Below are 26930 nucleotides of genomic sequence, written 5' to 3'. Positions count from 1 at the left end.
ATTGGGTCTTAGTTGATTTTAATTTAAACTATTAAACCATGTGATTGTATAAACTCTTTTCAATGCAATTATAATCCTAGTTTTATTCAGAATTATTTGTTCTTACTGCCTTTTGTATATTGATCACGTATAAAATGATTTCAAATGTCAATTGATTACTGATACTAACTATTGAATTGGATCTAATAATTCTGGTTAATCTAACGGGTCAGTCTAGGGATAGATGATTGTTAGGTTATGACATAGAAATTAACGTTCTCATCAAACCTTCAACGGTTATGTACTTACCTAAGGGATTAGGTTGTTGTTGCTTAAGAAAAGGGTTTTGATCAGAACTATTTTGTTAATTTGTCGTAAATTTAGGAGAATAATTGTAGAGACTAGGTGCAATTTACCAAACATCGAGAATTAATTGATTCGAAGGACCTGATCACTTTTTATCTCTGACATTTTTCAAAACCATTTATTTTAATTTATATTTGCTATTGAAATCAATCAAATATATCCTCTACATACCCGCTATTTTTTAAATCCTTATTATAATTAAATTACCGAGTTGAGATTGAAACAATCTTTGTGGAGACGAACTTATAAATTTTATTACTTCGATGCATTTTTAATACACTTGCTAAAATTCTATCACAACCAATTTCACCCCATGTAACAACCGGCTGCAGGGCTACTTTTGCCTAAAAATGATGATTTTCAAAGTGCAACCGGTTGCACTTTTAAGCAACCGAGTGCACAGTGTTCGAACTCTCAAATTGGCTTATGAATAGCGTGCATTGGTTACATATATGCATAGTAATTTACCATGTTCTGCCATTTTAAAATACCTAAGACAAAGCCCTAATTTACAATGCATTGACACGAGCGTATGGGTTAGCACTTAAATAAGATAAATAAGTGGAATATGTTTATGCAAATACCTTGATAAGTACTCGAACATATACGATTGATGCACACAAAATGATAATACTCAGTTAAAATGTACATAGTCATCTATATATATCAAAGAAGAACTTGTTGTATCCTGTGAGAGATATATATTATTTTGACCATATGTTATACTTAGTCAAAGTTGTAAATGTGGGTTGATACTAGTTCTTGAAATTAGCCTTATTTGTAGTTCTTCTCTATCAACATTTACATTTATGTTTGCTTTGACCATTTGTGAATTACTTCCTAATTACAAGGAACCACCAACCCTGCTCACAATAAGAAACTCACAGTCCTTTATTTTTCACAGTAGAAAAAGCACACTTGTTAGAGAGAACTCACCTCTACACAAACAAATTAATTTTCTATTTTTTAGAAAATAAAGTTTAGATTTCTTGGGTGCATCTCATGTGTTTATTAAATTCAAGTTGTTTTGTCACCTCTTATATGATTCGAAAAATTTGCTGTATCCTGGGATGATATGCGCTTTTGAGACAGATAAATCGTTAAAGTTATTAATTTGTTTGTGTGGTGGTTGCTTTTGAATCACATTTCGACTAATGATAATCTATTTCGAAGAAGTGTTGTTCCTCTTGATGACATAAATAACTTATTTGTCCAATGTGATATCTTTGGTAGATTATGGAACTTCGTGGCCTCTTGGATGAGATACGAATATGTGGAGCATGGCTTTTTTTAGGAGCATCGAGCTCATTTTTGTGCTTTAGGTGGTTTCTCTAAAAGAGATCAACTTAGGATGTCTATTTTATGGGCATCTACAGTTTGGTATATTTGGAAAGAATGTAATGGTCGAATTTTAGAGCAAAAGGTGGATTGTACGCAAACTTTACATGAAAGAATCAAACTTCAAACTTATTGGTGGTTGAAATCAAAACTCGCTACTTTTTATTTTGATTATCAGGTTTGGAGGTTGAAACATCGTCATTGTTTGATGTATGTAATTTAGCTTTTGTTTTGGCGCTTGGCGCTTAATTATGTTGTCTGAAAAGATTATGGTTTCTTTTAATTCCATTTTGCCTTGTTAAAAAAAATGCATTTGATAAGTTAACATTTCATACCGCTTTAAAAAGGCATTGGATAAGTTAAAAAAAATGAATTAGATTAATGTTGGCAATGCAAACATAAGATATATTTTTCTAATTTGAAAGTAGATATAGGTCGGATATTTATTAAATCATTACATGAAGAAAGGAACCAAACAACAACACACACATCTTACATTAATTTGTTGAAATGAAACATTAGAATTGAAATAACAATACAACAAAGACATGATCGTCTAAAAAAAACACAGGATTATAACATGAACGACATATATTGAACAACAATAGCATGAGTTTCGGCATATATTGAACCATATTAAGACCATATACGCACAACTAGAAAAAAACTATATTAATGAAGAAGATCTAGAAAGAATAAGATATGAAATTTGTTTCTCTAATTAATCACAATTTAGTGAGATTTAGAGAGATATTTCATATTTTTTCTGTCACTAATCTTTGTCACTATTTCATTTGTTCTAGAAGTGATGCATGATAGTATTATATTATGCCACGAAGAGTGGGCCAATCAGCATCGATTCGTTTGATACCACCAATAAATTGACCGAAAAGATTAACACGTGCACAATGTTCTCCTTTGAAAATGAAAATTTCATTCCCACCATGAGCACAAAAAGCTGCATCAATACCCTCTTCAAAGACTGTATCGACAAATGTCGGATAATGATAAGTAATGTTTTCAACCTCGTAAACATGATTGTACTTAAAGTCTAAAATACCGCACATATTTCCTTTGAATAAAACAGCATCTTTCGAACCGGGGAACCTCAATGCCGCATCTATTCCATTTGCAAACGGTGTTGTCACGAGAGAAGGAAACATCTCAACAATTTCAATAGGACCTATAACTATTCTGGCAGCTGCAGGACCAGAACGTGGAGCATAATCTGTTTTTACACATTGACTTTTAGAGAAAAAGTATGCAACATTGCCTTCGGTTTCAAATGAAGAATCTATTCCCCTTTTAAATATCGTTTTGGAAAACATTGGAAATCCTGCATCAATTTCAACCGGACCACTGATAAGATCTTTCCTTAAAGTATAATAATCTAAAATCACATACCTTTCTTTCACGAAAAGGTAACATTCATTAGGCTTGGATGAACGGAATGCAGCACCTATGAGACTAGCTGGCATTTTTCTTGAATGATTGTTTTTTATTTCTGTATTCTATTTAACAAAAAGGATATGAGATGTTTTTCTTTCAGTTTGTAAAGGTCTATGCTAGCTTATATAGATGCTACGGTAATGTGAACACAAAATGTCAAATTTGAAATTGAAGTCCAAAACACGTCATTTAGACACTTAACCCGCAATGAATATGGGAGATATTGAACATGTTTGCATGTTTCCAACTAACAAAGACAGGTTTAATGTAGTTAAATACAACTTTCTCAATATATAGTTGATACATGACCAAGAAAATTAATAAAGTCTTCTCTTGTATTTGGACTACTTTACGTTGGCTATTCAAATTATGAAATCCATGAAGTTTTATTAAGAATCATGAAATTGGAGTCCAGTGGGATCATCAATATTTGGCAGAGAGCAACCACATAAATGATTTGGATATCATACTTTAACTTAAACCTTAAGGCAATGAGTTTATTGATGCTCTCACTTATAAAGTGTATAACCTCCACTTTTCTAAATATTGTGACACTAATTCTAACCCACAATTGTTACTAAACAATCTCCCCTCCCTCACAAGTGTCTCTCAAGTGTCAGTCCATTAATTCATCATATTCACCCCTCATGTGGAAGCCCTTTCACTCACATACACTTGCTTAGGCCGTTATTCTATTGGTTTATGGATCCTCTTAGATATAAAGTGTTCAACCTTTACATTTTTAAACAATGTGAAACTTATAACTCATACTTGCAATCCAATAAATTTCATATCTAAAACTAAATTATTAGTCCCGGCCCGAAGAAGACCATTGATGACATGTAGGGTATTGTAATTTTTTTTGAATAAAAATGTGTTTATAGTTCTAGATTTAACAATGAAGTTTTTTTTGTTTAGACTAAAATATAACAAATCTTTATACTAACAAAGGTTACGATTTTAGGCACATTTTTGTGCCTATTTAAGCTGAAGTCTATTCCAAAGATAAGGGTTACGATTTGACAAGAGCAAAGTGCGATTTTGAGACTACAAGACGGCTAGGAGGGAGATTTCTTCATCCTTTTACCTGTTCGTGAATGTATTGATTATTCTAATGATTATGTTATTTGTAAACACCATTATGAGTAGCTAAGTCCATTAGAGGTTAGGTCTGAGATGATTCTTTGTAACCCTAATTGAACCATGTTGCTGTGAAACTCTATTTATTGTGAATGACAATCTAATGTTTATTCAATTCAATTGTTCTTAATGCTTTTTGCATCCTGATCAAATATAAATATGATTTATTGAGAACGAATTACTACTGGCCCTAGATTTCGACTTAGACCTAATTGAATTGTTCTAATAAACATGGTTAATCTAGGAATGGATAATCCTTTATTAGTGATATTAGGTTAACGTGCTTAAACCTTCGAAGATTATTAGACCACCTAAGAAATTACGGGCTGTAATCCTAGAAGAGAGTCCCAACTCAAGGGATTGATTAGGGCTATTTTGTTAAGTATCGTGGAATTAGAAAATCATTCATAAGAATAGGTGCAATATACCAATTCGGAGAACATAGATGATTCTAAAGACCTAAGCTCATATCTCTCTTATTCTTTAAAACCAACTTTACTTTATGTCGTTACATTTATGCAAACAAACCAATCAACCGCCTAGTGGCAATCAAAACAACTTTTAAACATCCTAACTTACAACGTAATTGAATTATTGAGATTAAAATCAGTTCTTGTGGGAACGATATTTTTACCACTTCGATAGTATTTGGTACACTTGCCAAACTTCTATCAATGAACAAAAAAACAAACACAGCAGACTCGTTAGTAAATGCACCTCTGTAAGTTGACAATTTAAAAAATATATATATATTTCTTAGAGAAGTAAATATTATATCAATTTCAGAACACTAGAAAAGGAGGCATCCATGGCGAGTTCCCTAATTTCATCACTTATATGAGAACCTCTCAATACAATCTGTCTCTGTTGTTTGCAGTTTTCCACGACATCTTTCACTCCTTTCTCTATGACCCAATCACAATTTATCAGTCTTAGTTCCAAAATCCCTGAACAATTCTTTGAGATCACATAGAGTGTTTCATCATCATCAACATTTGTATTTGACAAGTCCAACACCTCTAGCTTAGGAACTACAAAGTTCATTTCAAATAGGTCCACAGATGAACACCAGGCTAAGTTCAAATGTCTAATCTTATAACATCTCCTTAAAACTTGACAAATAACTTAAAATTACTAAAAAAATTACTAATCTTTATAAAATATAAGTATATCTGTAATAAAGTCATTTTTTTTATCATTCTTACTTTCTAATGATTTTTCTTTAATGAGTGGGCTCGATCTTGACTCTTTATATCCTTTTAGTTTCGAGGACGAAACTGTTTTAAGGGGGTAATAATGTAACGACCCAAAATTTTATATACTTTATAAATATTCTTCCTAGTAATTTTATTTTTGCTTTATTATTTATTCAATAAATTATTTTATGTGTAAAGAACTAAGAAAGTTTTAGCACTTTTCCTTTATTTAAATCATTGTAATTTAAAGTTTATGCCAATATATTTTACTTATCTTAACTACCTTAGAATTACTACTAGCATTTCTACATTAGTTCACGTGCTCATTGATTTTTCTCCAATTACACCGTCTGTGCAGTTTCTTCCAGCACTAAAGACAATTTAATTTTCTTTGATACCTTTGACCAGGATGATTCTTTCTTGATACTTTCATTCCCATTAATTTCTACCTTAAATTCACTTTGATCTTGTAAGGTAACGTGCTCTTGTCACTTCAACATCATCTTGTTTTTCAAAGTCTTTAACAAGACATTAATAGGCTTGTATAGCATGGTCTCCCTCCATTCATCCCCTCATAAGTCTCCTACGTCAATACATGTTGGTCCCTTTCCACTTGTATTTTGAGATATATGTCCATTAAAATGATAATAAACATTTCTTGTTGACTAAATTAATTAACTACAAGGATTAATTCCAATTTATTCCTCCTTAAATCATGTCATACGTTTTCATTTCTTCTACCACATTTCTATTACTACATATATTCAAAACCCCTTAGTACCAAGATTTCATGCGTACAGATTCATAAAACAAACCTCACATAGCCTTTTAAATATAAATATCCTTACATTTAGAAAACTCACGCCCATAATCCTCCTTCTCATCATCACCTTGCTCATCAAAATTATAAATCCCCGTTCACTCTACTCTTTAGAAGGTCCTAAAGAGCCCCAATGACTTGTTTGTGCGTTTGGTTCGAAATCAATCTTAGGGACGTCTTGCGTCGAAGGAAAAGCATCTAATTCCAAAGGTAAGGGCGGTATTCCGTACAATTATATATTCATAATCTCATAAGCTAATTTGAACGTACAGCCCTTATCCTAATAAGATGAGAAGACTTGAATATAAATAAAAGAATGCAATAGATAACTTTTATTGCATTTCATGTTTGATGAAAAGGTCTCATCTTCTGTGGCATAGCATGACATTATGATTTGACTCTCTTGTGCGTTAGAGAAAATGCTTTCATGAATGTGATGAATATTTTGAAAGAAAGTTTGAATATCTTAATCGATGTTGTGAAAACGGTGATGATTTCAAAGAGTGTGCATCATGCATGGCATGGCATGTAGTTGTGTCATAGGGTGCCGTAAGGGTGATTTACTATGGTGCCGTAAGGGCGATTTACTCTTCTGCCGAGAGGGCCATTTATTATGTGCCGTAAGGGCGATTTACTTTCGTGCCGTAAGGGCGATTTACTCTTGTGCCGAGAGGGACATTTATTAGGTGCCGAAAGGGCGATTTATTCTTGTGCCAATTGGGGCGATATCCGAATCATGGTCAAGTTGCATCTCATGCATCATTCATCATTTGCATAAAGATCGTATTTATATTTATTTATTTGTATTGAGCTTTTGACTCTTATGTGGTGAGTGTTTTACTGTTCTTCTTATCTTGTGTCTTTATGTTTATATAATTGTATTTTTGTGGTTTAGGAATACTTACCCCTTACAACCAACATTTTTGGTATTGATGAGTTTGAAGATTTGAAGAAATATTGATGTTTAGCTTGTACGCGCGCGAGAAATAAATTTATGTTTTTCTTAAATTGAAATTTTAAAATAATTATTGTAAGCTTATTATTTTTGGTGTAATTTATTCAGTGAAATTAAAGAAGTTAATCTTCTTAAAATTAACGGCGCCGGTTTATTGTGTTTTAGGGTTTATTAGATAATGGGCTTTCTCTTATGGACAATCATCTTTTCAGTATATAGGTATACTAGATCCCCTACCCGTGCTAACGAAGGACATTTATAGTGTGGATTAAAATATAGTAGAATATAACACATAATATATGTACACGTTGATAAATAGTTCCAAACCAGTCTTATATAGTTTCCAAATAAAATTAAGTATAATATGAAAATACAATTAATGAAAATGTTATATAAAGTAAATTACAAAATAAGCAAAATGATTCTTATATTGTATTTAGAAGTTCATACATTCTGAAATATTTCCTTGTATACGACATTGGTTGTGTTATCAATGCAATCACAATTTTCATCAGTTATCAGTATTTTCATCAGATAATTGGCCGTCAGAGAATACAGATTGTGGTAGGTGGAGGCCGCACGGGTCATATACGTTGAAAATGGAAATTCACATCAAGTAGTTGATCGTCTAATTACATGTCTCCCTTAAAACTCGAAAAAAATTCTTTTGTCAAAAGGTATTGTATAGATAACAATGGTACATTTGAAGTATGATACTTTTTTGCAGTTTGAAAATTTATTTATATGATAAACATATAAATCCTAGTTATTTGAAGGGATTCGTAAGCCTAGCTCAGCTTGGATTTTGCAAATGTGTTATGAGTTTTAGGTTGTGTTTGCATTCTCATCTACATATAAAAAAAGATTAAAACAATTCACAAAAGATTAAGCTTGCAATAATTGTCTCGGAATATGAGATTTGGAATTGTGAAATTTAACTATAACTTTTGAGTGAAAAAGATTGTATTACACTGCTAAATGAAAAAGACTGTATCACACTACTTAATGAAATGAGCTGAACAAAGGCCACCTAAATAACACTTCATATACATATAATTTATATTTTCTTTCTTTTTCTTCTTTCCTTCTTATTAGATTAGTGTTGGCAAAGCAAACATAAGATCTATTTTTCTGATTTGAAAGTAGATAGAGATCGGATATTTATGAAATCATTACATTAAGAAAGAAACCAAACAACAACACACACCTTGTACATTGATTTGTTGAAAACAAACATTAAAATCACAATAAAGTAAATAGAGATTGGATATTTATTAAATCATCACATGAAGATAGGAACCAAACAACAACACACACATCTTACATTAATTTGTTGAAAGAAAACATTAAAATTAAAATAACAATACAACAAAGACATGATCGTCTAAAAAAAACACAAGATATATGGGGCAAACAACCAAGTGTCAGCCTACGACATATATTGAACAACAATAACATGAGTTTTGGCATATATTGAACCATATTGAGACCATATATGCACAATTAGAAAAAACTGATTTAATGAAAAAGATCTAGAAAGAACAAGATATGAAATTTGTTTCTCTAATTAATCACAATTTAGTGAGATTTATAGAGATTTCTTATTTTTTCTGTTACTAATCTTTGTCACTATTTCATTTGTTCTAAAAGTGATGCATGATCATATATAGTATTATATTATGCCATGAAGAGTGGGCCAATCTTCATTGATTCGTTTGATACCACCAATAAATTGACCGGAAAGATTAACACGTGCACAATGTTCTCCTTTGAAAATGAAAATTTCATTCCCACCATGAGCACAAAAAGCTGCATCAATACCCTCTTCAAAGACTGTATCGACAAATATCGGATAACAATTGGTAATGTTTTGAACCTGATAAATATAATTGTTGTTAACGTCTAAAATACCGCACATATTTCCTTTCAATAAAACAGCATGTTTCGAACCGGGTAACCTCCATGCCGCATCTATTCCATTTGCAAACGGTGTTGTCACGAGAGAAGGAAACATCTCAACAATTTCAATCGGACCTATAACTATTCTGGCAGCTGCAGGACCAGAACGTGGAGCATAATCTGTTTTGACACATTGACTTTTAGAGAAAAAGTATGCAACATTGCCTTCGGTTTCAAATGAAGAATCTATTCCCCTTTTAAATATTGTTTTGGAAAACATTGGAAATCCTGCATCAATATCAACCGGACCACTGATAAGATCTTTCCTTAAAGTATAATAATCTAAAATCACATACCTTTCTTTCACGAAAAGGTAACATTCATATGGCCTGGATGAACGGAATGCAGCGCCAATGACACTAGCTGACATTTTTCTTGAATGATTGTTTATTTATTTCTGTATTCTATTTAACAAAAAGGATATGAGATGTTTTTCTTTCAGTTTGTAAAGGTCTATGCTTATATAGATGCTACGGTAATGTGAACACAAAATGTCAAATTTGAAATTGAAGTCCAAAACACGTAATTTAGACACTTAACCCGCAATGAATATGGGAGATATTGAACATGTTTGCATGTTTCCAACTAACAAAGACAGGTTTAATGTAGTTAAATACAACTTTCTCAATATATAGTTGATACATGACCAAGAAAATTAATAAAGTCTTCTCTTGTATTTGGACTACTTTACGTTGGCTATTCAAATTATGAAATCCATGAAGTTTTATTAAGAATCATGAAATTGGAGTCCAGTGGGATCATCAATATTTGACAGAGAGCAACCACATAAATGATTTGGATATCATACTTTAACTTAAACCTTAAGGCAATGAGTTTATTGATGCTGTCACTTATAAAGTGTATAACCTCTACTTTTCTAAATATCGTGACACTAATTCTAACCCACAATTGTTACAAAACAATCTCCCTCTCAAGTGTCTCTCAAGTGTCAGTCGATTAATTCATCATATTCACGCCTCATGTGGAAGCCCTTTCACTCACATACACTTGCTTAGGCCGTTATTCTATTGGTTTATGGATCCTCTCACATATAAAGTGTTCAACCTTTACATTTTTAAACAATGTGAAACTTATAATTCATCCATGCGATCCAATAAATTTCATATCTAAAACTAAATTATTAGTCCCGGCCCAAAGAAAATCATTGATGACATGTAGGGTATTGTAATTTTTTTTGAATAAAAATGTGTTTATAGTTCTAGATTTAACAATGAAGTTTTTTTGGTTTACACTAAAATATAACAAATCTTTATCTTTATACTAACAATTTAGAGTTTTTAGAAATAGTCTATTTCAAAATCCTCTCCTCTAGAGATGTCCACATCATCATAATCCTACTTGGCATTTGTTCTAAAAATTTCTCCTAATTTTTATAATAAGCTTAATAATTATAATTATTATTAAAAACCGTTTTTATTAATCATTAAATTGTACATAAAATACACAGTTGGTTACAATCAAATAATTATTAATATAATAATTGTTTCGATTGAAATTTATATGTTACATTAAAAATTTGTACGTTACAATCAAATGATTATAAATATAATTATTATTAGATTAACATTTATATGGTACGTTAAAAATTTGGTAGGTTACAAAAATTATAATAAATAACTTGAATAAATTATATTTTAAATTTTGGTCCGTTACACTATGACAGTAAACTGCTAATTAAAAACTTAATTGTAGTAATTAGTTTTTAAGGTTATATAATTAATTTTTATTCGTTACAAAATTATATCACTTAATATTAATAAGATATTATTGAATTTTAAATGTTATGAAGTTAATTTTTTGTAGGTTACATGAAATATAATCTAAGTGTTTAATGCACATTTTATAATATTAAATATGTTGATAATATTAATTTTAAAACGGTCAAATTAATAATTAATAGATATTAACCGTTATGGTACTATTTTTCTATATAAATAGTAGCGCTTTTGGGTACGAATACATAAAAATCACAAAAAAAATTCTTTTTTTTCTGTTCTCTGGTTCTCTGATATCTATGTTATAAGTAATTTCTTTCATTTTTTTCTATTGCAAAGAAAAACGTCTATGAAACACAACTTCATATCTGATGTTTCACCATGAAAATAATCGTGGACATTGGTTGTGAGGGTTGTTCGTGCTTGGTTTGTTCAAGACTACAAAAATAAAAAACTACCATTTTCTATGGAGTTGGTTCTAATGGATCGAATGGTACTTTTTTCATACCGTTTTTGTTTTTTTTGTTTGTTTAAAGTATAGTGTTTTAATCTTTGTTATCTAGGGTGATCGAATAGGTGCATTTATTCGAAGAACATTGATCTACAAGTTCAAGGAGTAGCTCCAAGAGGGAATGGTGTTCACGATTTCCTCATTTGATTTTGCTTGCAACCGTGGTTCGTATAGACCATCACACAACGAATACAAACTGAATTTTACAATTAACACAAAAGTCAAAATATCTAAATCTTCTTTGGTCCCTACAAACATGTATTTGTTTACACTGCATATGACGTTTTCAATGATTCTTACGACATGAAATGTAATTTGAATCATATTTTTATCATCAAACTAATGTCAAACCCCCATCCCTTTCTAACAACATGAAATAAATTATATATTGATGTAGTTGGTGTCTTGACTGGGGTGGATTTTGTTTGTATGAAGACCTCAAATCAATTATATTAAAAACCCTTCAAGCACCATATGTTCACAATAAAGGAAAATACAAAGTTCAAGATGCATAGATACAAAAGAACCAAATCATGATGTAGAATAACCAAGACAAGTAGAAAGATTATTCCACCAATATTTCAACTCAAAATACATACATGATTTCTTAGCATTTTGTATCCAGTAAACGAGAAATGTAAATTTATCTAACAACACCATAAACTGGTTCTTGCGACTTTATTTGAATTCAGATATTCAAGAGCCTCCACGAAAAGAGAGAGACATTGAAAGGAGCTACTTTGTTCCTAATGAGATTTTTTAGAGTCTTAGGTTCATCATGCTCCACTTGCAACTAGATGATATACCCCTTTGTCAGGGTACCTTTCACCATGATCAAATTTAAAGAAACTTATAAAAAAACTCTAGCCTTAAAAATAATGTTGTCCAACAAATAACAACAATATATCCCCTACACCTCATTCCAAGAAAATTTCTATGACATCGTATGTATTTTGAGATGAAATGTTGGTGGAATAATCTTTCTACTTGTCTTGGTTATTCTACCTCATGATTTGGTTTTTTTTGTATTTATGCATCTTGAACTTTGTATTTTCCTTTATTGTGAACATCTGGTACTTGAAGGGATTTTAATATAATTGATTTGAGGTCTTCATACAAACAAAATCCATCCCAGTCAAGACACGAACTACATAAATATATAATTTATTTCATGTTGTTAGAAAGGGATGGGGGTTTGAAATTAGTTTGATGATAAAAATATGATTCAAATTACATTTCATGTCCTAAGAATCATTGAAAACATCATATGCAGTGTAAACGAATACATGTTTGTAGGGACCAAAGAAGATTTAGATATTTTCACTTTTGTGCTAATTGTAAAATTCAGTTTGTATTCGTTGTGTGATGGTCTATACAAACCACGGTTGCAGGCAAAATCAAATGAGGAAACGTGAACACCATTCCTTCTTAGTGCTGCTCCTTGAACTTGTAGATCAGTGTTCTTTGTATAAACTCAACTATTTGATCACCTTAGAAAACAAAGATTAAAACACTATACTTTAAACAAAAAAATACTAAAAAAAAACGGTATGAAAAAAGTACCTTTCGATCCATTATAACCAACTCCTTAGAAACTGGTAGTTTTTTATTTTTGTAGTCTTGAGACGAACAACCCTCACAACCAATGTCCACGATTATTTTCTTAGGGAAACATCAGAGATGAAGTAGTGTTTTGTAGACATATTTCTTTGCAATAGAAAAAATTACAGAAATTGCTTAGAATAGATATCAGAGAACAGAAAAAGAAGAACTATATTTTGTGATTGTTGTGTACTCGTTCTCAAAAGCGCTACTATTTATATAGAAAAATAGTACCATAACGGTTAATATCTATTAATTATTAATTTGGCAGTTTTAAAATTAATATTATCAACGTATTTAATATGATAAAATGTGCATTAAACGATTAGATTATATTTCATGTAACCTAGAAAAAATTAACTTCATAACATTTAAAATTTAATAATATCTTATTAATATTAAGTAATATAATTTTGTAACGAATAAAAATTAATTATATAACTAATTAGTACAATTAAATTTTATATTAGTAGGTTACTGTCATAATTTAACTGACCAAAATTCAAAATGTAATTTATTCAAGTTATTTATTATAATTTTGTAACCTACGAAATTTTTAATGTATCATATAAATGTTAATTGAATAATAATTATATTAATAATCATTTGATTCTAACAAACAAATTTTTAATGTAGCATATAAATGTTAATTGAATAATAATTATATTAATAATTATTTGATTGTAACCAACTATGTATTTTATGTACAATTTAAAAATTAGGACAATTTTTTGAACAAATGTCAAGTAGGATTATGATGATGTAGACATCTTTAGAGGAGAGGATTTTAGAATAAGCTATTTCTAAAAAGTCTTAATTGTTAGATGGTACTTTTCATAAATTTATCTTTTGTTAGATGGTACATTTATTAAATTTATCTTTTTTAATATTTTTTTTTATAATTGAAATCCGATCGAGAGAGTATTGTGATTAAATAAAAAAAGTAATCGCTTTATTCAAAGTGGTAGATTTTTTATTATATTTTTATAAGACAAGAGCAAAAAGAATAATCTCAATTAAGTTAGTACCCTACTTTATTCGATTGTCAGTTGCTCATATATATTATTAAAAAAAGAAAAAAAAATTATGAAATTTGGGAGGACAAAAAATCTGATCCAGCCAATCCAAGTGGATCCACCCTAATGGGCAATACATAAAAGAAAAAAAAAAGATCAACAAAGTAGATTCAACCCTAATTAATTCTAACAAACGAATACTATTAACGATAGACGTTTGTGAGGGCAAATCGGGTCTATAATTTGGCGAATTGATCGATCTTTCACACAAAATCGGATCACGTGCCATCAACTCCCGGCAACAACGGCAACAAACATTAACGACTCTTTCAAGTCCACACAGTCTCATATCAATCAAGGTTAATGCGATACGAAAACACATACATATTCTTGAGAGTGGGGAATAGATTCAACCACCAGCACGCTAATTAACAAATTCATACGCACTAACTGTTTACTGCTATGATCAACATCAAATTAATAGTCATTTCTGGCCCAACATAGAACCGCAACTGTAACACCCCATTTTCCCAACATAAAAATTTCATAAAATAATCAGAGTAAAACATCACTAATACGGGATATCACACTTCTTAAAAAGCTTAAACAAATAATTAACTAATTATCCTTCATCAACATAATAGCAGCGGATTTAATTCAACATCATAAAAAATCTTGGCACGCATGCCTCATCAAAATATCTCATAAATTCAGTTAAACAACTTATTCATAATTCAAATACGTAAAGGAATAAGAAATAGCCACAAAAGATCCCATCGTGTTACGTATCAGAGCACCTAAAGACACAGTGAGGGATAACAACTCATGACAGCAACTCCAGCTACTTAAACTTGATCACCTACAAGTTACTCATACGAAGAGCAACATTTCCAAGCAGAAGGGGTGAGATTTCACAAAACAATAATATTAAGCATATAATTCAACAATTATATTTAACAACATAAAACATCTTAATTATTCATCTTGATATAAAGGAGTGAAGACTTGAAGATTAAAAAAACAGAGATATACAAGTTCAAAAGCGCCAAAACTCTGTCAAATTGATTCTACAAAGCACACTGAATTTCTGCACTGATTTGATACATCTTAGAAATTCAAAGTCGAGAGTCTTTATTGTTTTGTATTGAGAACACCACTGATTGTATATCAAGTGTTCAAGTCAAACTTAATTCTCTGTATTTTTTGTTTGATCAGAAGTCTCTTGCCTGCGTGCTTGAGCATTAGAAGTCTCTTGCTTAGTGCTTGAGCATTGGAAGACTCTTGCGTGTGTGCTTGAGCATTTTTTTGTGAAGTCTCATACTTAGAAAGTATTGAGCATTTGTAATCTTTGTAATTATAGTGAAATCTCCTTGGAAGTGCAAGGGGGACTGGACTACTTCCGTGTTGTGGAAGGAACCAGGATAACTGCTTGTGTCTTTGTCTTTCTTTTCTCTGCTCTGTTCTTTTCCGCTGCATATCTAATTCTGATCATTTCATCAGAAGCACTCACAAACTGCTTCTGAAGGTTTATCAGAAGAAGATTTTTAGAGAGAAAAAGAAAACACAATTCAACCCCCCCCCCCCCTTCTTGTGTTTTTCTCACCTTCAATTGGTATCAGAGCTTGCTCTGTTATCACAGCACTTAACCGTGTTACAGTTCAAGATCTATTAGAAAAACATGTCTGGAGGAGAGGAATCAACTACATCCTTAAAATACACAAGTGTCAAACATGACTATGATACGGCTGACAAAAAAACAGACTCTGGTAAAGCTCCAAAGTTTAATGGAGATCCAGAAGAGTTTTCATGGTGGAAAACAAATATGTATAGCTTTATCATGGGATTGGATGAAGAGCTATGGGACATATTGGAAGATGGAGTTGATGACTGGATTTAAATGAAGAAGGAGCTACTGTAGACAGAAAAATACATACTCCTGCTCAGAAGAAGCTTTACAAGAAGCACCACAAAATCAGAGGGATTATTGTGGCTTCTATACCTCGCACTGAATACATGAAGATGAGTGACAAATCCACTACGAAGGCTATGTTTGCGTCACTATGTGCCAACTTTGAAGGCAGCAAGAAGGTGAAAGAGGCTAAAGCTTTGATGCTAGTTCATCAGTATGAACTATTCAGAATGAAGGATGATGAGAGTATTGAAGAAATGTACTCAAGATTTCAAACTTTGGTTTCTGGATTGCAAATACTGAAGAAAAGCTATGTTGCTTCTGATCATGTTAGTAAGATTTTGAGAAGCTTACCTTCAAGATGGAGACCCAAAGTAACTGCTATTGAGGAAGCTAAGGATCTAAACACTTTAAGTGTTGAAGATCTTGTTAGCTCACTCAAAGTGCATGAAATGAGTTTAAATGAGCATGAATCCTCTAAGAAGAGTAAATCCATTGCTTTACCATCTAAAGGAAAGACTTCAAAATCTTCTAAAGCCTACAAAGCCAGTGAATCTGAAGAAGAATCACCTGATGGAGATTCTGATGAAGATCAATCTGTAAAGATGGCTATGTTGTCCAACAAACTTGAGTATCTGGCAAGGAAGCAAAAGAAATTTTTGAGCAAGAGAGGTGGCTACAAGAACTCAAAGAAAGAAGATCAGAAGGGGTGCTTCAACTGCAAGAAGCCTGGTCATTTCATTGCTGATTGCCCTGATCTTCAGAAGGAGAAGTCTAAAAGCAAATCAAAGAAATCAAGCTTCAGCTCCAGTAAATTCAGAAAACAAATCAAAAAGAGCTTGATGGCAACCTGGGAAGATTTGGACAGTGAATCTGGTTCTGATAAAGAAGAAGCAGATGATGATGCAAAAGCAGCCATGGGGTTAGTGGCAACAGTATCATCAGAAGCAGTATCAGAAGCTGAATCAGATTCAGAAGATGAAAATGAGGTATATTCCAAAATTCCTAGACAAGAACTTGTGGATTCTCTAAAAGAACTTTTATCACTATTTGAGCACAGAACCAATGAGTTGACAGATTTAAAAGAAAAATATGTTGATTTAATGAAACAACAAAAGTCAACTCTATTGGAGCTGAAAGCTTCTGAAGAAGAACTAAAAGGGTTTAACCTCATATCAACAACATATGAAGATAGACTCAAAATTCTTTGTCAGAAGCTACAAGAAAAATGTGATAAAGGTTCAGGCAATAAACATGAGATTGCCTTGGATGATTTTATTATGGCTGGAATAGACAGAAGCAAAGTTGCTTCTATGATCTACAGCACATACAAGAACAATGGCAAAGGGATTGGATATTCTGAGGAGAAATCCAAAGAATACAGTCTCAAGAGCTACTGTGATTGTATCAAGGATGGATTGAAATCCACCTTTATGCCTGAAGGTACTGATGCTTTAACTACTGTTCAGTTAGAACCTGAAGCTTCTGGTTCTAAGGCTAAGATCACATCAAAGCCAGAAAACCTCAAGACTAAGGTTATGACAAAATCTGATCCTAAGACTCAAAAGATTAAAATTCTGAAAAGATCAGAACCTGTTCCTCAGAATCTGATTAAACCAGAATCTAAAATCCCAAAGCCAAAGGATCAGAAGAACAAAGCAGTTATTGCTTCTGAGAAAACAATACCTAAAGGTGTTAAACCTAAAGTATTGAATGATCAGAAGTCATTCTGCATTCACCCCAAGGTGCAAGGGAGGAAAAGTAAAACCTCCAGAACTAACCCAAAAGGACCCATGAAGATATGGGTACCTAAATCTGAATTGGTTAAAACTGCAGGTGTGCCTAAGGGCAAGAGAGAAACAAAGGTCATGGTACCTAGACAGCGGATGTTCAAGGCACATGACTGGAGAGAAAGCTTTGTTCCTTACCCTTACAATGAAAGATGGAGGAGAAGTGAAGTTTGGTGGCAACCAGACTGGAAAAATCATTGGTACAGGTACTATTGGTAATTCCTCCATCTCAATTAATAATGTGTGGCTTGTAGATGGTCTGAAGCATAACCTATTGAGCATTAGTCAATTTTGTGACAATGGGTATGATGTAATGTTCAGTAAGACCAACTGCACACTAGTCAACAAGGATGACAAATCCATTACATTCAAGGGAAAGAGAGTTGAGAATGTCTATAAAATAAATTTCTCTGATCTGGCTGATCAGAAGGTAGTTTGCCTTCTGTCAATGAATGATAAAAAATGGGTATGGCATAGAAGGTTGGGACATGCTAATTGGAGATTAATTTCTAAAATTAGCAAGTTACGACTTGTCAAAGGATTGCCTAGCATTGATTATCATTCAGATGCACTTTGTGGTGCATGTCAGAAAGGAAAAATTGTGAAAAGTTCTTTTAAATCTAAAGACATTGTATCAACCTCCAGACCCTTAGAATTACTCCATATTGATCTTTTTGGTCCAGTTAATACTGCATCTTTATATGGAAGTAAATATGGATTAGTCATTATTGATGATTACAGTAGATGGACTTGGGTAAAATTCATTAAAAGTAAAGATTATGCTTGTGAAGTGTTTAGCAGCTTCTGCACTCAAATACAATCTGAAAAAGAATTGAAAATTTTGAAAGTCAGAAGTGATCATGGTGGAGAATTTGAAAATGAGCCATTTGAATCTTTTTGTGAAAAACATGGGATTCTCCATGAATTTTCTTCTCCTAGAACTCCACAACAAAATGGGGTTGTAGAGAGAAAGAACAGAACCTTACAAGAAATGGCCAGAACCATGATCCATGAAAACAATTTAGCTAAACATTTCTGGGCAGAAGCAGTTAATACTTCATGTTATATTCAAAATAGGATCTATATCAGACCTATGTTGGAGAAAACTGCATATGAACTCTTTAAAGGAAGAAGACCCAATATCTCTTACTTTCATCAGTTTGGATGTACTTGTTACATCTTAAACACTAAAGACTATCTGAAGAAATTTGATGCCAAGGCTCAAAGAGGAATATTTTTAGGTTACTCTGAAAGGTCAAAGGCGTACAGAGTGTATAATTCAGAAACACATTGTGTTGAAGAATCTATGCATGTTAAATTTGATGATAGAGAGCCTGGAAGTAAAACTCCAGAGCCAAGTGAAAGTAATGCAGGTACAACTGATTCTGAAGATGCATCAGAATCTGATCAACCTTCTGATTCTGAAAAGCATTCAGAAGTTGAATCTAGTCCAGAAGCTGAAATCACTCCAGAAGCTGAGTCTAATTCAGAAGCAGAACCTAGTCCAGTAGTACAGAATGAAAATGCTTCTGAGGATATTCAAGATAATACTCAGCAGGTTATTCAACCTAAATTCAAGCACAAATCTTCACACCCTGAGGAGCTAATCATTGGAAGCAAAGATAGTCCTAGAAGAACAAGATCACACTTCAGACAAGAAGAATCTTTGATAGCACTGCTTTCAATAATTGAGCCTAAAACTGTTGAAGAAGCTCTCTCAGATGATGGATGGATATTAGCTATGCAAGAAGAGCTAAATCAGTTTCAAAGGAATGATGTGTGGGATCTGGTACCCAAACCTTTTCAGAAGAACATTATTGGAACAAAATGGGTATTCAGAAACAAGCTGAATGAACAAGGAGAAGTAACCAGAAACAAAGCCAGACTTGTTGCTCAAGGTTACAGTCAACAAGAAGGCATTGATTACACTGAAACATTTGCTCCAGTTGCAAGATTGGAAGCAATCAGGTTACTTCTATCCTACGCAATTAATCATGGCATAATATTGTATCAAATGGATGTCAAAAGTGTTTTTCTTAATGGTGTCATTGAAGAAGAAGTGTATGTTAAACAACCTCCTGGGTTTGAGGATCTTAAGCATCCTGACCATGTTTATAAACTCAAGAAATCACTATATGGCTTGAAACAAGCTCCCAGAGCTTGGTATGATAGACTAAGTAATTTCTTAATTAAAAATGATTTTGAAAGAGGACAGGTTGACACAACACTATTCAGAAGGACTCTTAAGAAGGACATTTTGATTGTACAAATATATGTTGATGATATAATTTTTGGTTCTACTAATGCATCTTTTTGCAAAGAATTTTCTAAGTTAATGCAGGATGAATTTGAAATGAGCATGATGGGAGAATTGAAGTTCTTTCTTGGAATTCAAATCAACCAAAGTAAAGAAGGAGTATATGTTCATCAAACAAAATATACAAAGGAGCTTCTGAAGAAGTTCAAGCTAGAAGACTGTAAAGTGATGAACACTCCAATGCATCCAACCTGCACCTTAAGCAAAGAAGATACTGGAACTGTAGTAGACCAGAAGCTATACAGAGGTATGATTGGTTCTCTGTTATACCTCACTGCATCTAGACCTGATATTTTATTCAGTGTATGCTTGTGTGCAAGATTTCAATCAGATCCTAGAGAATCTCATTTAACTGCAGTTAAGAGAATCTTCAGGTATCTGAAAGGAACAACTAATCTTGGACTCCTGTATAGGAAATCCCTAGACTATAAGTTCATTGGATTCTGTGATGCTGATTATGCTGGTGACAGGATTGAAAGAAAATCAACCAGTGGAAATTGTCAATTCCTGGGAGAGAATCTGATATCCTGGGCAAGCAAAAGACAAGCAACTATTGCTATGTCTACAGCAGAAGCAGAATACATTTCAGCTGCAAGTTGTTGTACACAACTACTTTGGATGAAACATCAGTTGGAAGACTATCACATTAATGCTAACAGTATTCCCATCTTTTGTGATAATACTGCTGCTATTTGTTTGTCAAAGAATCCAATTCTACATTCTAGAGCCAAGCATATTGAAATCAAACACCATTTTATCAGAGATTATGTTCAAAAAGGAATTTTAGATATACAGTTCATTGATACTGAACATCAATGGGCTGACATATTTACAAAACCTTTATCTGTTGAAAGATTTGATTTTATCAAGAAAAATTTGAACATGCACTTTGTGTCTGATTGAAAAATTGCCTGCCTCTGAATAAGAAGTTCAGTTCTGAAGTCTATTCAGAAGCATCTAGTCCATCAGAAGCTCTTAACTGAGGTTCTGAGGAAAATGTGCTTCTGAAGATGATGTCAGCACTAAGACTTCAGAAGCGGTATTCTTTACTTCTGAATAGCAAGGCTAGTGGGAACGTTGGCAGTTACTTTTTATAACAGCTGTCCCATTGCCCAAAGGTTAGTTTTCTGAAAAGTCTCTGACGTGGTCTATTTGTATTGGAGTATAACAAAAAGGGCAATGATGTTTGTTTCTTCTCAACCCTCTGCGAAGTAAGCGCATTCACTCTCTCTCAATCACCTTAGAACTCTAAAACTCCTTCGAATCAATGGAAAGTTCAAGTTCTGCTCTGGATTCATCTTCAAACATGGAAATAGATACTCCTGCGTATGAGATAAAAGGAAGAACCATGTCTATTGAAGAATGAGAGTTAATCATTCAAGCAGAAAACCCAGTGGATTTCGCCTCTTTAACCCACCATGGATGCGACCTGGTAAAGTTCTATAAGAAACAGAAGTTAATGGATTTTAGTCTTCTCAATGGTCCAACGTATGAAGTTCTTGTCAGTCAATTCTTGGTAAGGGCTTCAATCTTTGACGCTGATGCTGCTAAACAGGAAGAAGCTCAAATGATTTTGGTTGATCCTACTCTGAAGGGAAAAACCAGAGAATAAATGGGTCTACTCTCCTTCACTAGTACAGAAATTAGATCAAATGTCATGGGTATTCCTGTAACCATAAATGAACAGATTATTGCTCAAGCCATGGGAAGGGATACCTCTGGCAAATACTTTGGAGAAGAGATTCCTAATCCAAGAACCAGCTCCTGGAAGGAAATTGTAAATGAAACCATCTATGGATCTAAGGTTGTTCAACCTTACAGCACCTTAAGCATGGAAAAGAAGTTGCTGCTGAAAATACAAAGTGAGAACATCTTTTCCAAAGGTGGAGGAACTGATCAACCTTCACTTGGACACAAGGTTTTCCTGCATCATACCATCACTCAAGAGACCACGATGAACGTTCCTAAGTACATGTTCAAGTACATGATCAAGGAACTTAGAAAGAGTAAGATGGAAAACAGGAAATTTGTTCCTTATGGAAGGCTGCTCTCCGTGATTTTTCAAGAAGGAGGAATTCTAAGTGCCTTGAAGGATGTTGGCATTTATGATAACCAGAAGCTGGGAGCAGTCACTAGAAAAATAATCAATGGATCAACTCTTGTCAAGATGAAGTTGATCCCAGCAGAAGCCCACAAGAAACTAGATATGCATGAATCTGATGCCATATCTGATCTGGTCACTCATCTCATCCCTATTTGCAAGAAAGATCCCCTGGAGGTGCAAAGGGTTTACATCATGGACTTCTACAAAACTTACAACAAGAAGATTGACTTGAAAGATGTCCCTGAGGAGATGTATGATGGTGCATTGCCTGTGGCCAAAGGCAGAAAATCCAAGAAAAAGCTGATCACCAAGGAGGAATATCTTGCTGGTGATGCTTCTGAGAAGGGTGCTCAGAAGCACCAGAAAGTTAAGAAGGAAAAACCAGCTATTTTCACCATTCAAGAAGAAGTGGAGGACTTGGATGAAGTCCCACTGATCAGGAAAAGGACAAGGAGTGCTCAAGAAACAGCAGAACAGCCTGCATCTAAACAAGCTGCATCTGAACAAGCTGCTTCTGAAAAACCTCAGAGTCCTAAGAAGAAAAAAGAAGCTGCTCTTCAAACCATTAAAAGGAAGAGATCTTCAAGTTCAAGAAATCTGAAGACAGCTGAAGGACGCAAGGAGAAAATGATGGAAGAGCTTCAAGAAAACTGGGATGAAGACTCTAGTCCTAAGAAAGCAAAGAGAACTACTAATACTGGGCCTGTAGTCTTGCCCAGGTTTGAAGCTTCTGAGGCTCAACTGAGAGAAGCTGATGAATCTGCAACAGCTAAGATACAGGAGAAGAAACAGATGAAGAAACAGTATGAGAAGGAAAGGGATGAGCGTCTCAAGGCTGCAGGGTATGTACTAGATCCTGAGATTGCTGCTTTAGCTGCTGAGTTAGAGCAAGAAACTGTTCAGTATGGAACAACATTGCTTTCTCAAGCCCTGAAGAACAAGCAAGCCTCAGGAGCTACTTCTGCAGGACCTGCTTCAAAGGTTCCAGAAGCAGCTCATCCAGAAGCTAACTCATCAGGTATTTCATCACAGGCTGACATCTCTACTCAGATTCCTTTTCTACCCTCTTCACACTCATCATCTTCAACCGACTCAGATGACAAACCCTTGAGCCAACACATAAATAACCTTCTAAATACCAAACCCACCAAACTAACAGACTTTGGAACATTTGACTATGAGCAAACTCAAATTGAATTTTCTAAGAACAGGATTAAACTCTGTGAGAAATTCAATTTACCTGCTACTCATCCTCTTTATCCAGAAATTCCAGAAGCTGTTAGTATACAACACCCTGAACCTAACCAAGAACCTAACCAAACAAACCCACAAAATGACCAAACTCCACAAAGAGCATCTGAAGCAGTTTCAGAAGAAACTACTTCAGAAATCCCCCAACAACAAGAATCCCCAACCCTTCACAACCTAGAAAGACATCTAGGTGGTGAAATGCAACCTACACCCAAAAAGGCCTCTAAGACAGTCCCTGAAAAGATTGTTTTGGAAACCCAATCAGAAACCCAAACTGAAACCATCCCTGAGCAAACTGTTCAGGAACAAACTGTTTCTGAACAAGTTGCTTCTGACCAAGAGCTAGGTGCTTCTGAACAAACTGTTCATGAACATCATGTCTCTGACCAACAAACAACCAACAACAAAACAACAACAACCAGCATCACCCACTATAATAGACTTAACCTCTGACCAACCCTCCACATCTCACACAACTCAACCTGAACCCTCACCCATCCCTGACTCTATCCTAGAATCTGAGTATATAGATGAACAACTAATCAGGCTTAGTGATGAGATTCAGACACTGATTCTTCGCAGAACAGTTCCTGTACCTCCCATTCACTATCTTGATCAGTGGATGGATCTGAAGAAGAGTTTCAATGAGCTGTTGGATCAACTAAGCACAAAGTGTGTCTCATCTCACTCTGAAATCTTGAAAAGGATGTTGGATGATATGCATGAAGCAGCTAGAGTGAAAGAGCTGACCTTTGTGCCTCTGCTAGACAACACTCCTTTCTATCCATAAGAAGAGTACATTACAAGGGCTGCTAGAATTCATGCTGGATTTAAAAGAAGAATGAGAGAAAAGGATGAGCTACTTCAGAAGAAGGATGAGCAAATTAAGTACCTTTTGGAACAAATGTATAAGCAAGCCAAACCTTAGTTGCACACCCATCTTCTTTGCTTGTTTAATTTTTGTTCTAAGTATTTTAGTAGCTTTGCCTTGTATCTTGACTTATCTTTATAAATGTTATCATTGCTTCTGAATCATATGTTTTACAAGCTTTGTACTCTGATAATATTTGCTGCATTTTAATGATGTTTGCTCTGATACACTGTATTTTAAGGTTTATATGTTTATTGCTCTGCTACTCTTTCTTTTGTTTTTATTCTTTTTGTTGATGACAAAAGGGGGAGTAAATGTATAGTATTTTAAGGCACTGAGCTCCACTATAACCACTTCTAAACTTTTTTAAATACCTCTGATATTTTTTTTTATGAGTATTTTATTGAAATTTAATTAATAAGAATAGAACTCAGGGGGAGCTTACAAACCTCACCTTAAAGATCTATTAGACTCAGGGGGAGCTTACAAACCTCTATCCCAGTGGTCAACTTATTAATTAGATCAACAACAATTGAACATTTTAAATACTATTGTTTGTCATCATCAAAAAGGGGGAGATTGTTGGAACAAAATGTGTTTCACAATGAACCTTAATGAGTTTTGATGATAACAAGGTATTAAAAATTGTCAATTGGTAATTACTAATTATTGTTCAAGTGTACAGGACCAAAGGCTAGTCAAGTAATTTCAACAGGTCTTGGAAGAACAATGAAAAGCAAAAGAATTCCAAGCATCTGAAGAAAACTGCTCCTGAAGTTGAAGTGCTTCTGAAGTGATGACGTCATCAGAAGCAAGGTTTTCATCAGAAGCTATATCTTCACCAGAAGCTACATTTGATCCTTTAATCAATCTGAAGATTCAAAGTAGCTAGTTCTCAATTCAATCTTATCTAAGAAGAACGAAGAATTGAAAGGGAGGTACCAACGGTCATATGGATAGCACTGAGCATTTGTCCCTCGTTAACAGAGTTGACAAAGTACAAGTGTACAACCACTACCTCCACTACTCTGTTTTTGTCCACGCTACAAGACAAGACAACAGCTATGCCTGCAGAATTTGTGCCCTCAAGATGGGAATGAATTTGAAGCTTATTCTTCAAAGGAGTACACCCAAATCAGGCAAAGGATTACTGGTGGATGATCAAAGGATTTCAAACGACTCTTTAGACGTGCTGATTATCTCAACGTCTCTTTCACGCCTCTATATAAAGGAGTGAAGACTTGAAGATTAAAAAAACAGAGATATACAAGTTCAAAAGCGCCAAAACTCTGTCAAATTGATTCTTCAAAGCACACTGAATTTCTGCACTGATTTGATACATCTTAGAAATTCAAAGTCTAGAGTCTTTATTGTTTTGTATTGAGAACACCACTTATTGTATATCAAGTGTTCAAGCCAAACTTAATTCTCTGTATTTTTTAATCTTCAAGTCTTCACTCCTTTATATAGAGGCGTGAAAGAGACGTTGAGATAATCAGCACGTCTAAAGAGTCATTTGAAATCCTTTGATCATCCACCAGTAATCCTTTGCCTGATTTGGGTGTACTCCTTTGAAGAATAAGCTTCAAATTCATTCCCATCTTGAGGGCACAAATTCTGCAGGCATAGCTGTTGTCTTGTCTTGTAGCGTGGACAAAAACAGAGTAGTGGAGGTAGTGGTTGTACACTTGTACTTTGTCAACTCTGTTAACGAGGGACAAATGCTCAGTGCTATCCATATGACCGTTGGTACCTCCCTTTCAATTCTTCGTTCTTCTTAGATAAGATTGAATTGAGAACCAGCTACTTTGAATCTTCAGATTGATTAAAGGATCAAATGTAGCTTCTGGTGAAGATATAGCTTCTGATGAAAACCTTGCTTCTGATGACGTCATCACTTCAGAAGCACTTCAACTTCAGGAGCAGTTTTCTTCAGATGCTTGGAATTCTTTTGCTTTTCATTGTTCTTCCAAGACCTGTTGAAAATACCTGACTAGCCTTTGGTCCTGTACACTTGAACAATAATTAGTAATAACCAGTTGACAATTTTTAATACCTTGTTATCATCAAAACTCATTAAGGTTTATTGTGAAACACATTTTGTTCCAACAAATAATATATCATATCACTTCAATAACAATTCATATAAGTAATCACAACTTCACATCTTAATCATCATCGACTCAACAAATGCAACTATGCAACTTAGACCTCTTATATGCATGTGGAACCAATACAGGGCATCAAGCCCCCATCGCTATTTGAGTATTAATATACTTCCAGGGCATCAAGCCCCATCGCTAATTTGAGCTAAAGCTCCAACATGGTGAGTACAAAGCTCCAAGGCATCAAGCCCCCAACAATGAAATGCTAATGCATGGACTCGACTTCTTAAACATCTTAATTCGACAACCTCTTATATTAGTCCAATAATTTGGAACATCAACATCATCAACGACTTAAACCGACTCATGCAGCTTAGTTAATTAACAATCAGCAACATAGGCAGTATGCAAAAACAACATGACATAATAATATCAATTGCAATTCAACAACATCTTATATATTTAAATGTTCTTCAAGTAATGCATAAAACATTATATCACATCATAATCAGCATC

General features: G+C 33.7%; 3 protein-coding genes across 3 annotated transcripts in view; all 3 read right to left on the bottom strand.

Annotated features, from left to right (window-relative positions):
- Positions 1–2114: 2114 nt before the first annotated feature.
- Positions 2115–3218, bottom strand: LOC25481430 (albumin-2). The gene has a single exon (XM_013586084.3). The coding sequence runs from the start codon at positions 3159–3161 to the stop codon at positions 2505–2507; it is 657 nt and encodes a 218-aa protein (XP_013441538.1). The 5' UTR covers positions 3162–3218; the 3' UTR covers positions 2115–2504.
- Positions 3219–8496: 5278 nt separating this feature from the next.
- LOC120580811 (albumin-2) overlaps positions 8497–26930 on the bottom strand; it is a 45601-nt gene continuing 27167 nt past the window's right edge. The window contains exon 2 of the mRNA XM_039834929.1: positions 8497–8683. The gene's annotated coding sequence lies outside the window, so the exon portion shown is untranslated. The remainder of the gene's footprint in view (positions 8684–26930) is intronic.
- LOC120580812 (albumin-2) lies at positions 8692–9622 on the bottom strand. Its single transcript, XM_039834930.1, has one exon. It carries the CDS (start codon positions 9570–9572, stop codon positions 8916–8918), a length of 657 nt encoding a protein of 218 aa, XP_039690864.1. The 5' UTR covers positions 9573–9622; the 3' UTR covers positions 8692–8915.

The sequence above is a fragment of the Medicago truncatula genome, chromosome 6 (genome assembly GCF_003473485.1).
Source record: "Medicago truncatula cultivar Jemalong A17 chromosome 6, MtrunA17r5.0-ANR, whole genome shotgun sequence".
Classification (NCBI taxonomy): domain Eukaryota; kingdom Viridiplantae; phylum Streptophyta; class Magnoliopsida; order Fabales; family Fabaceae; genus Medicago; species Medicago truncatula.
This window is presented reverse-complemented; position numbering and strand designations above follow the sequence as displayed.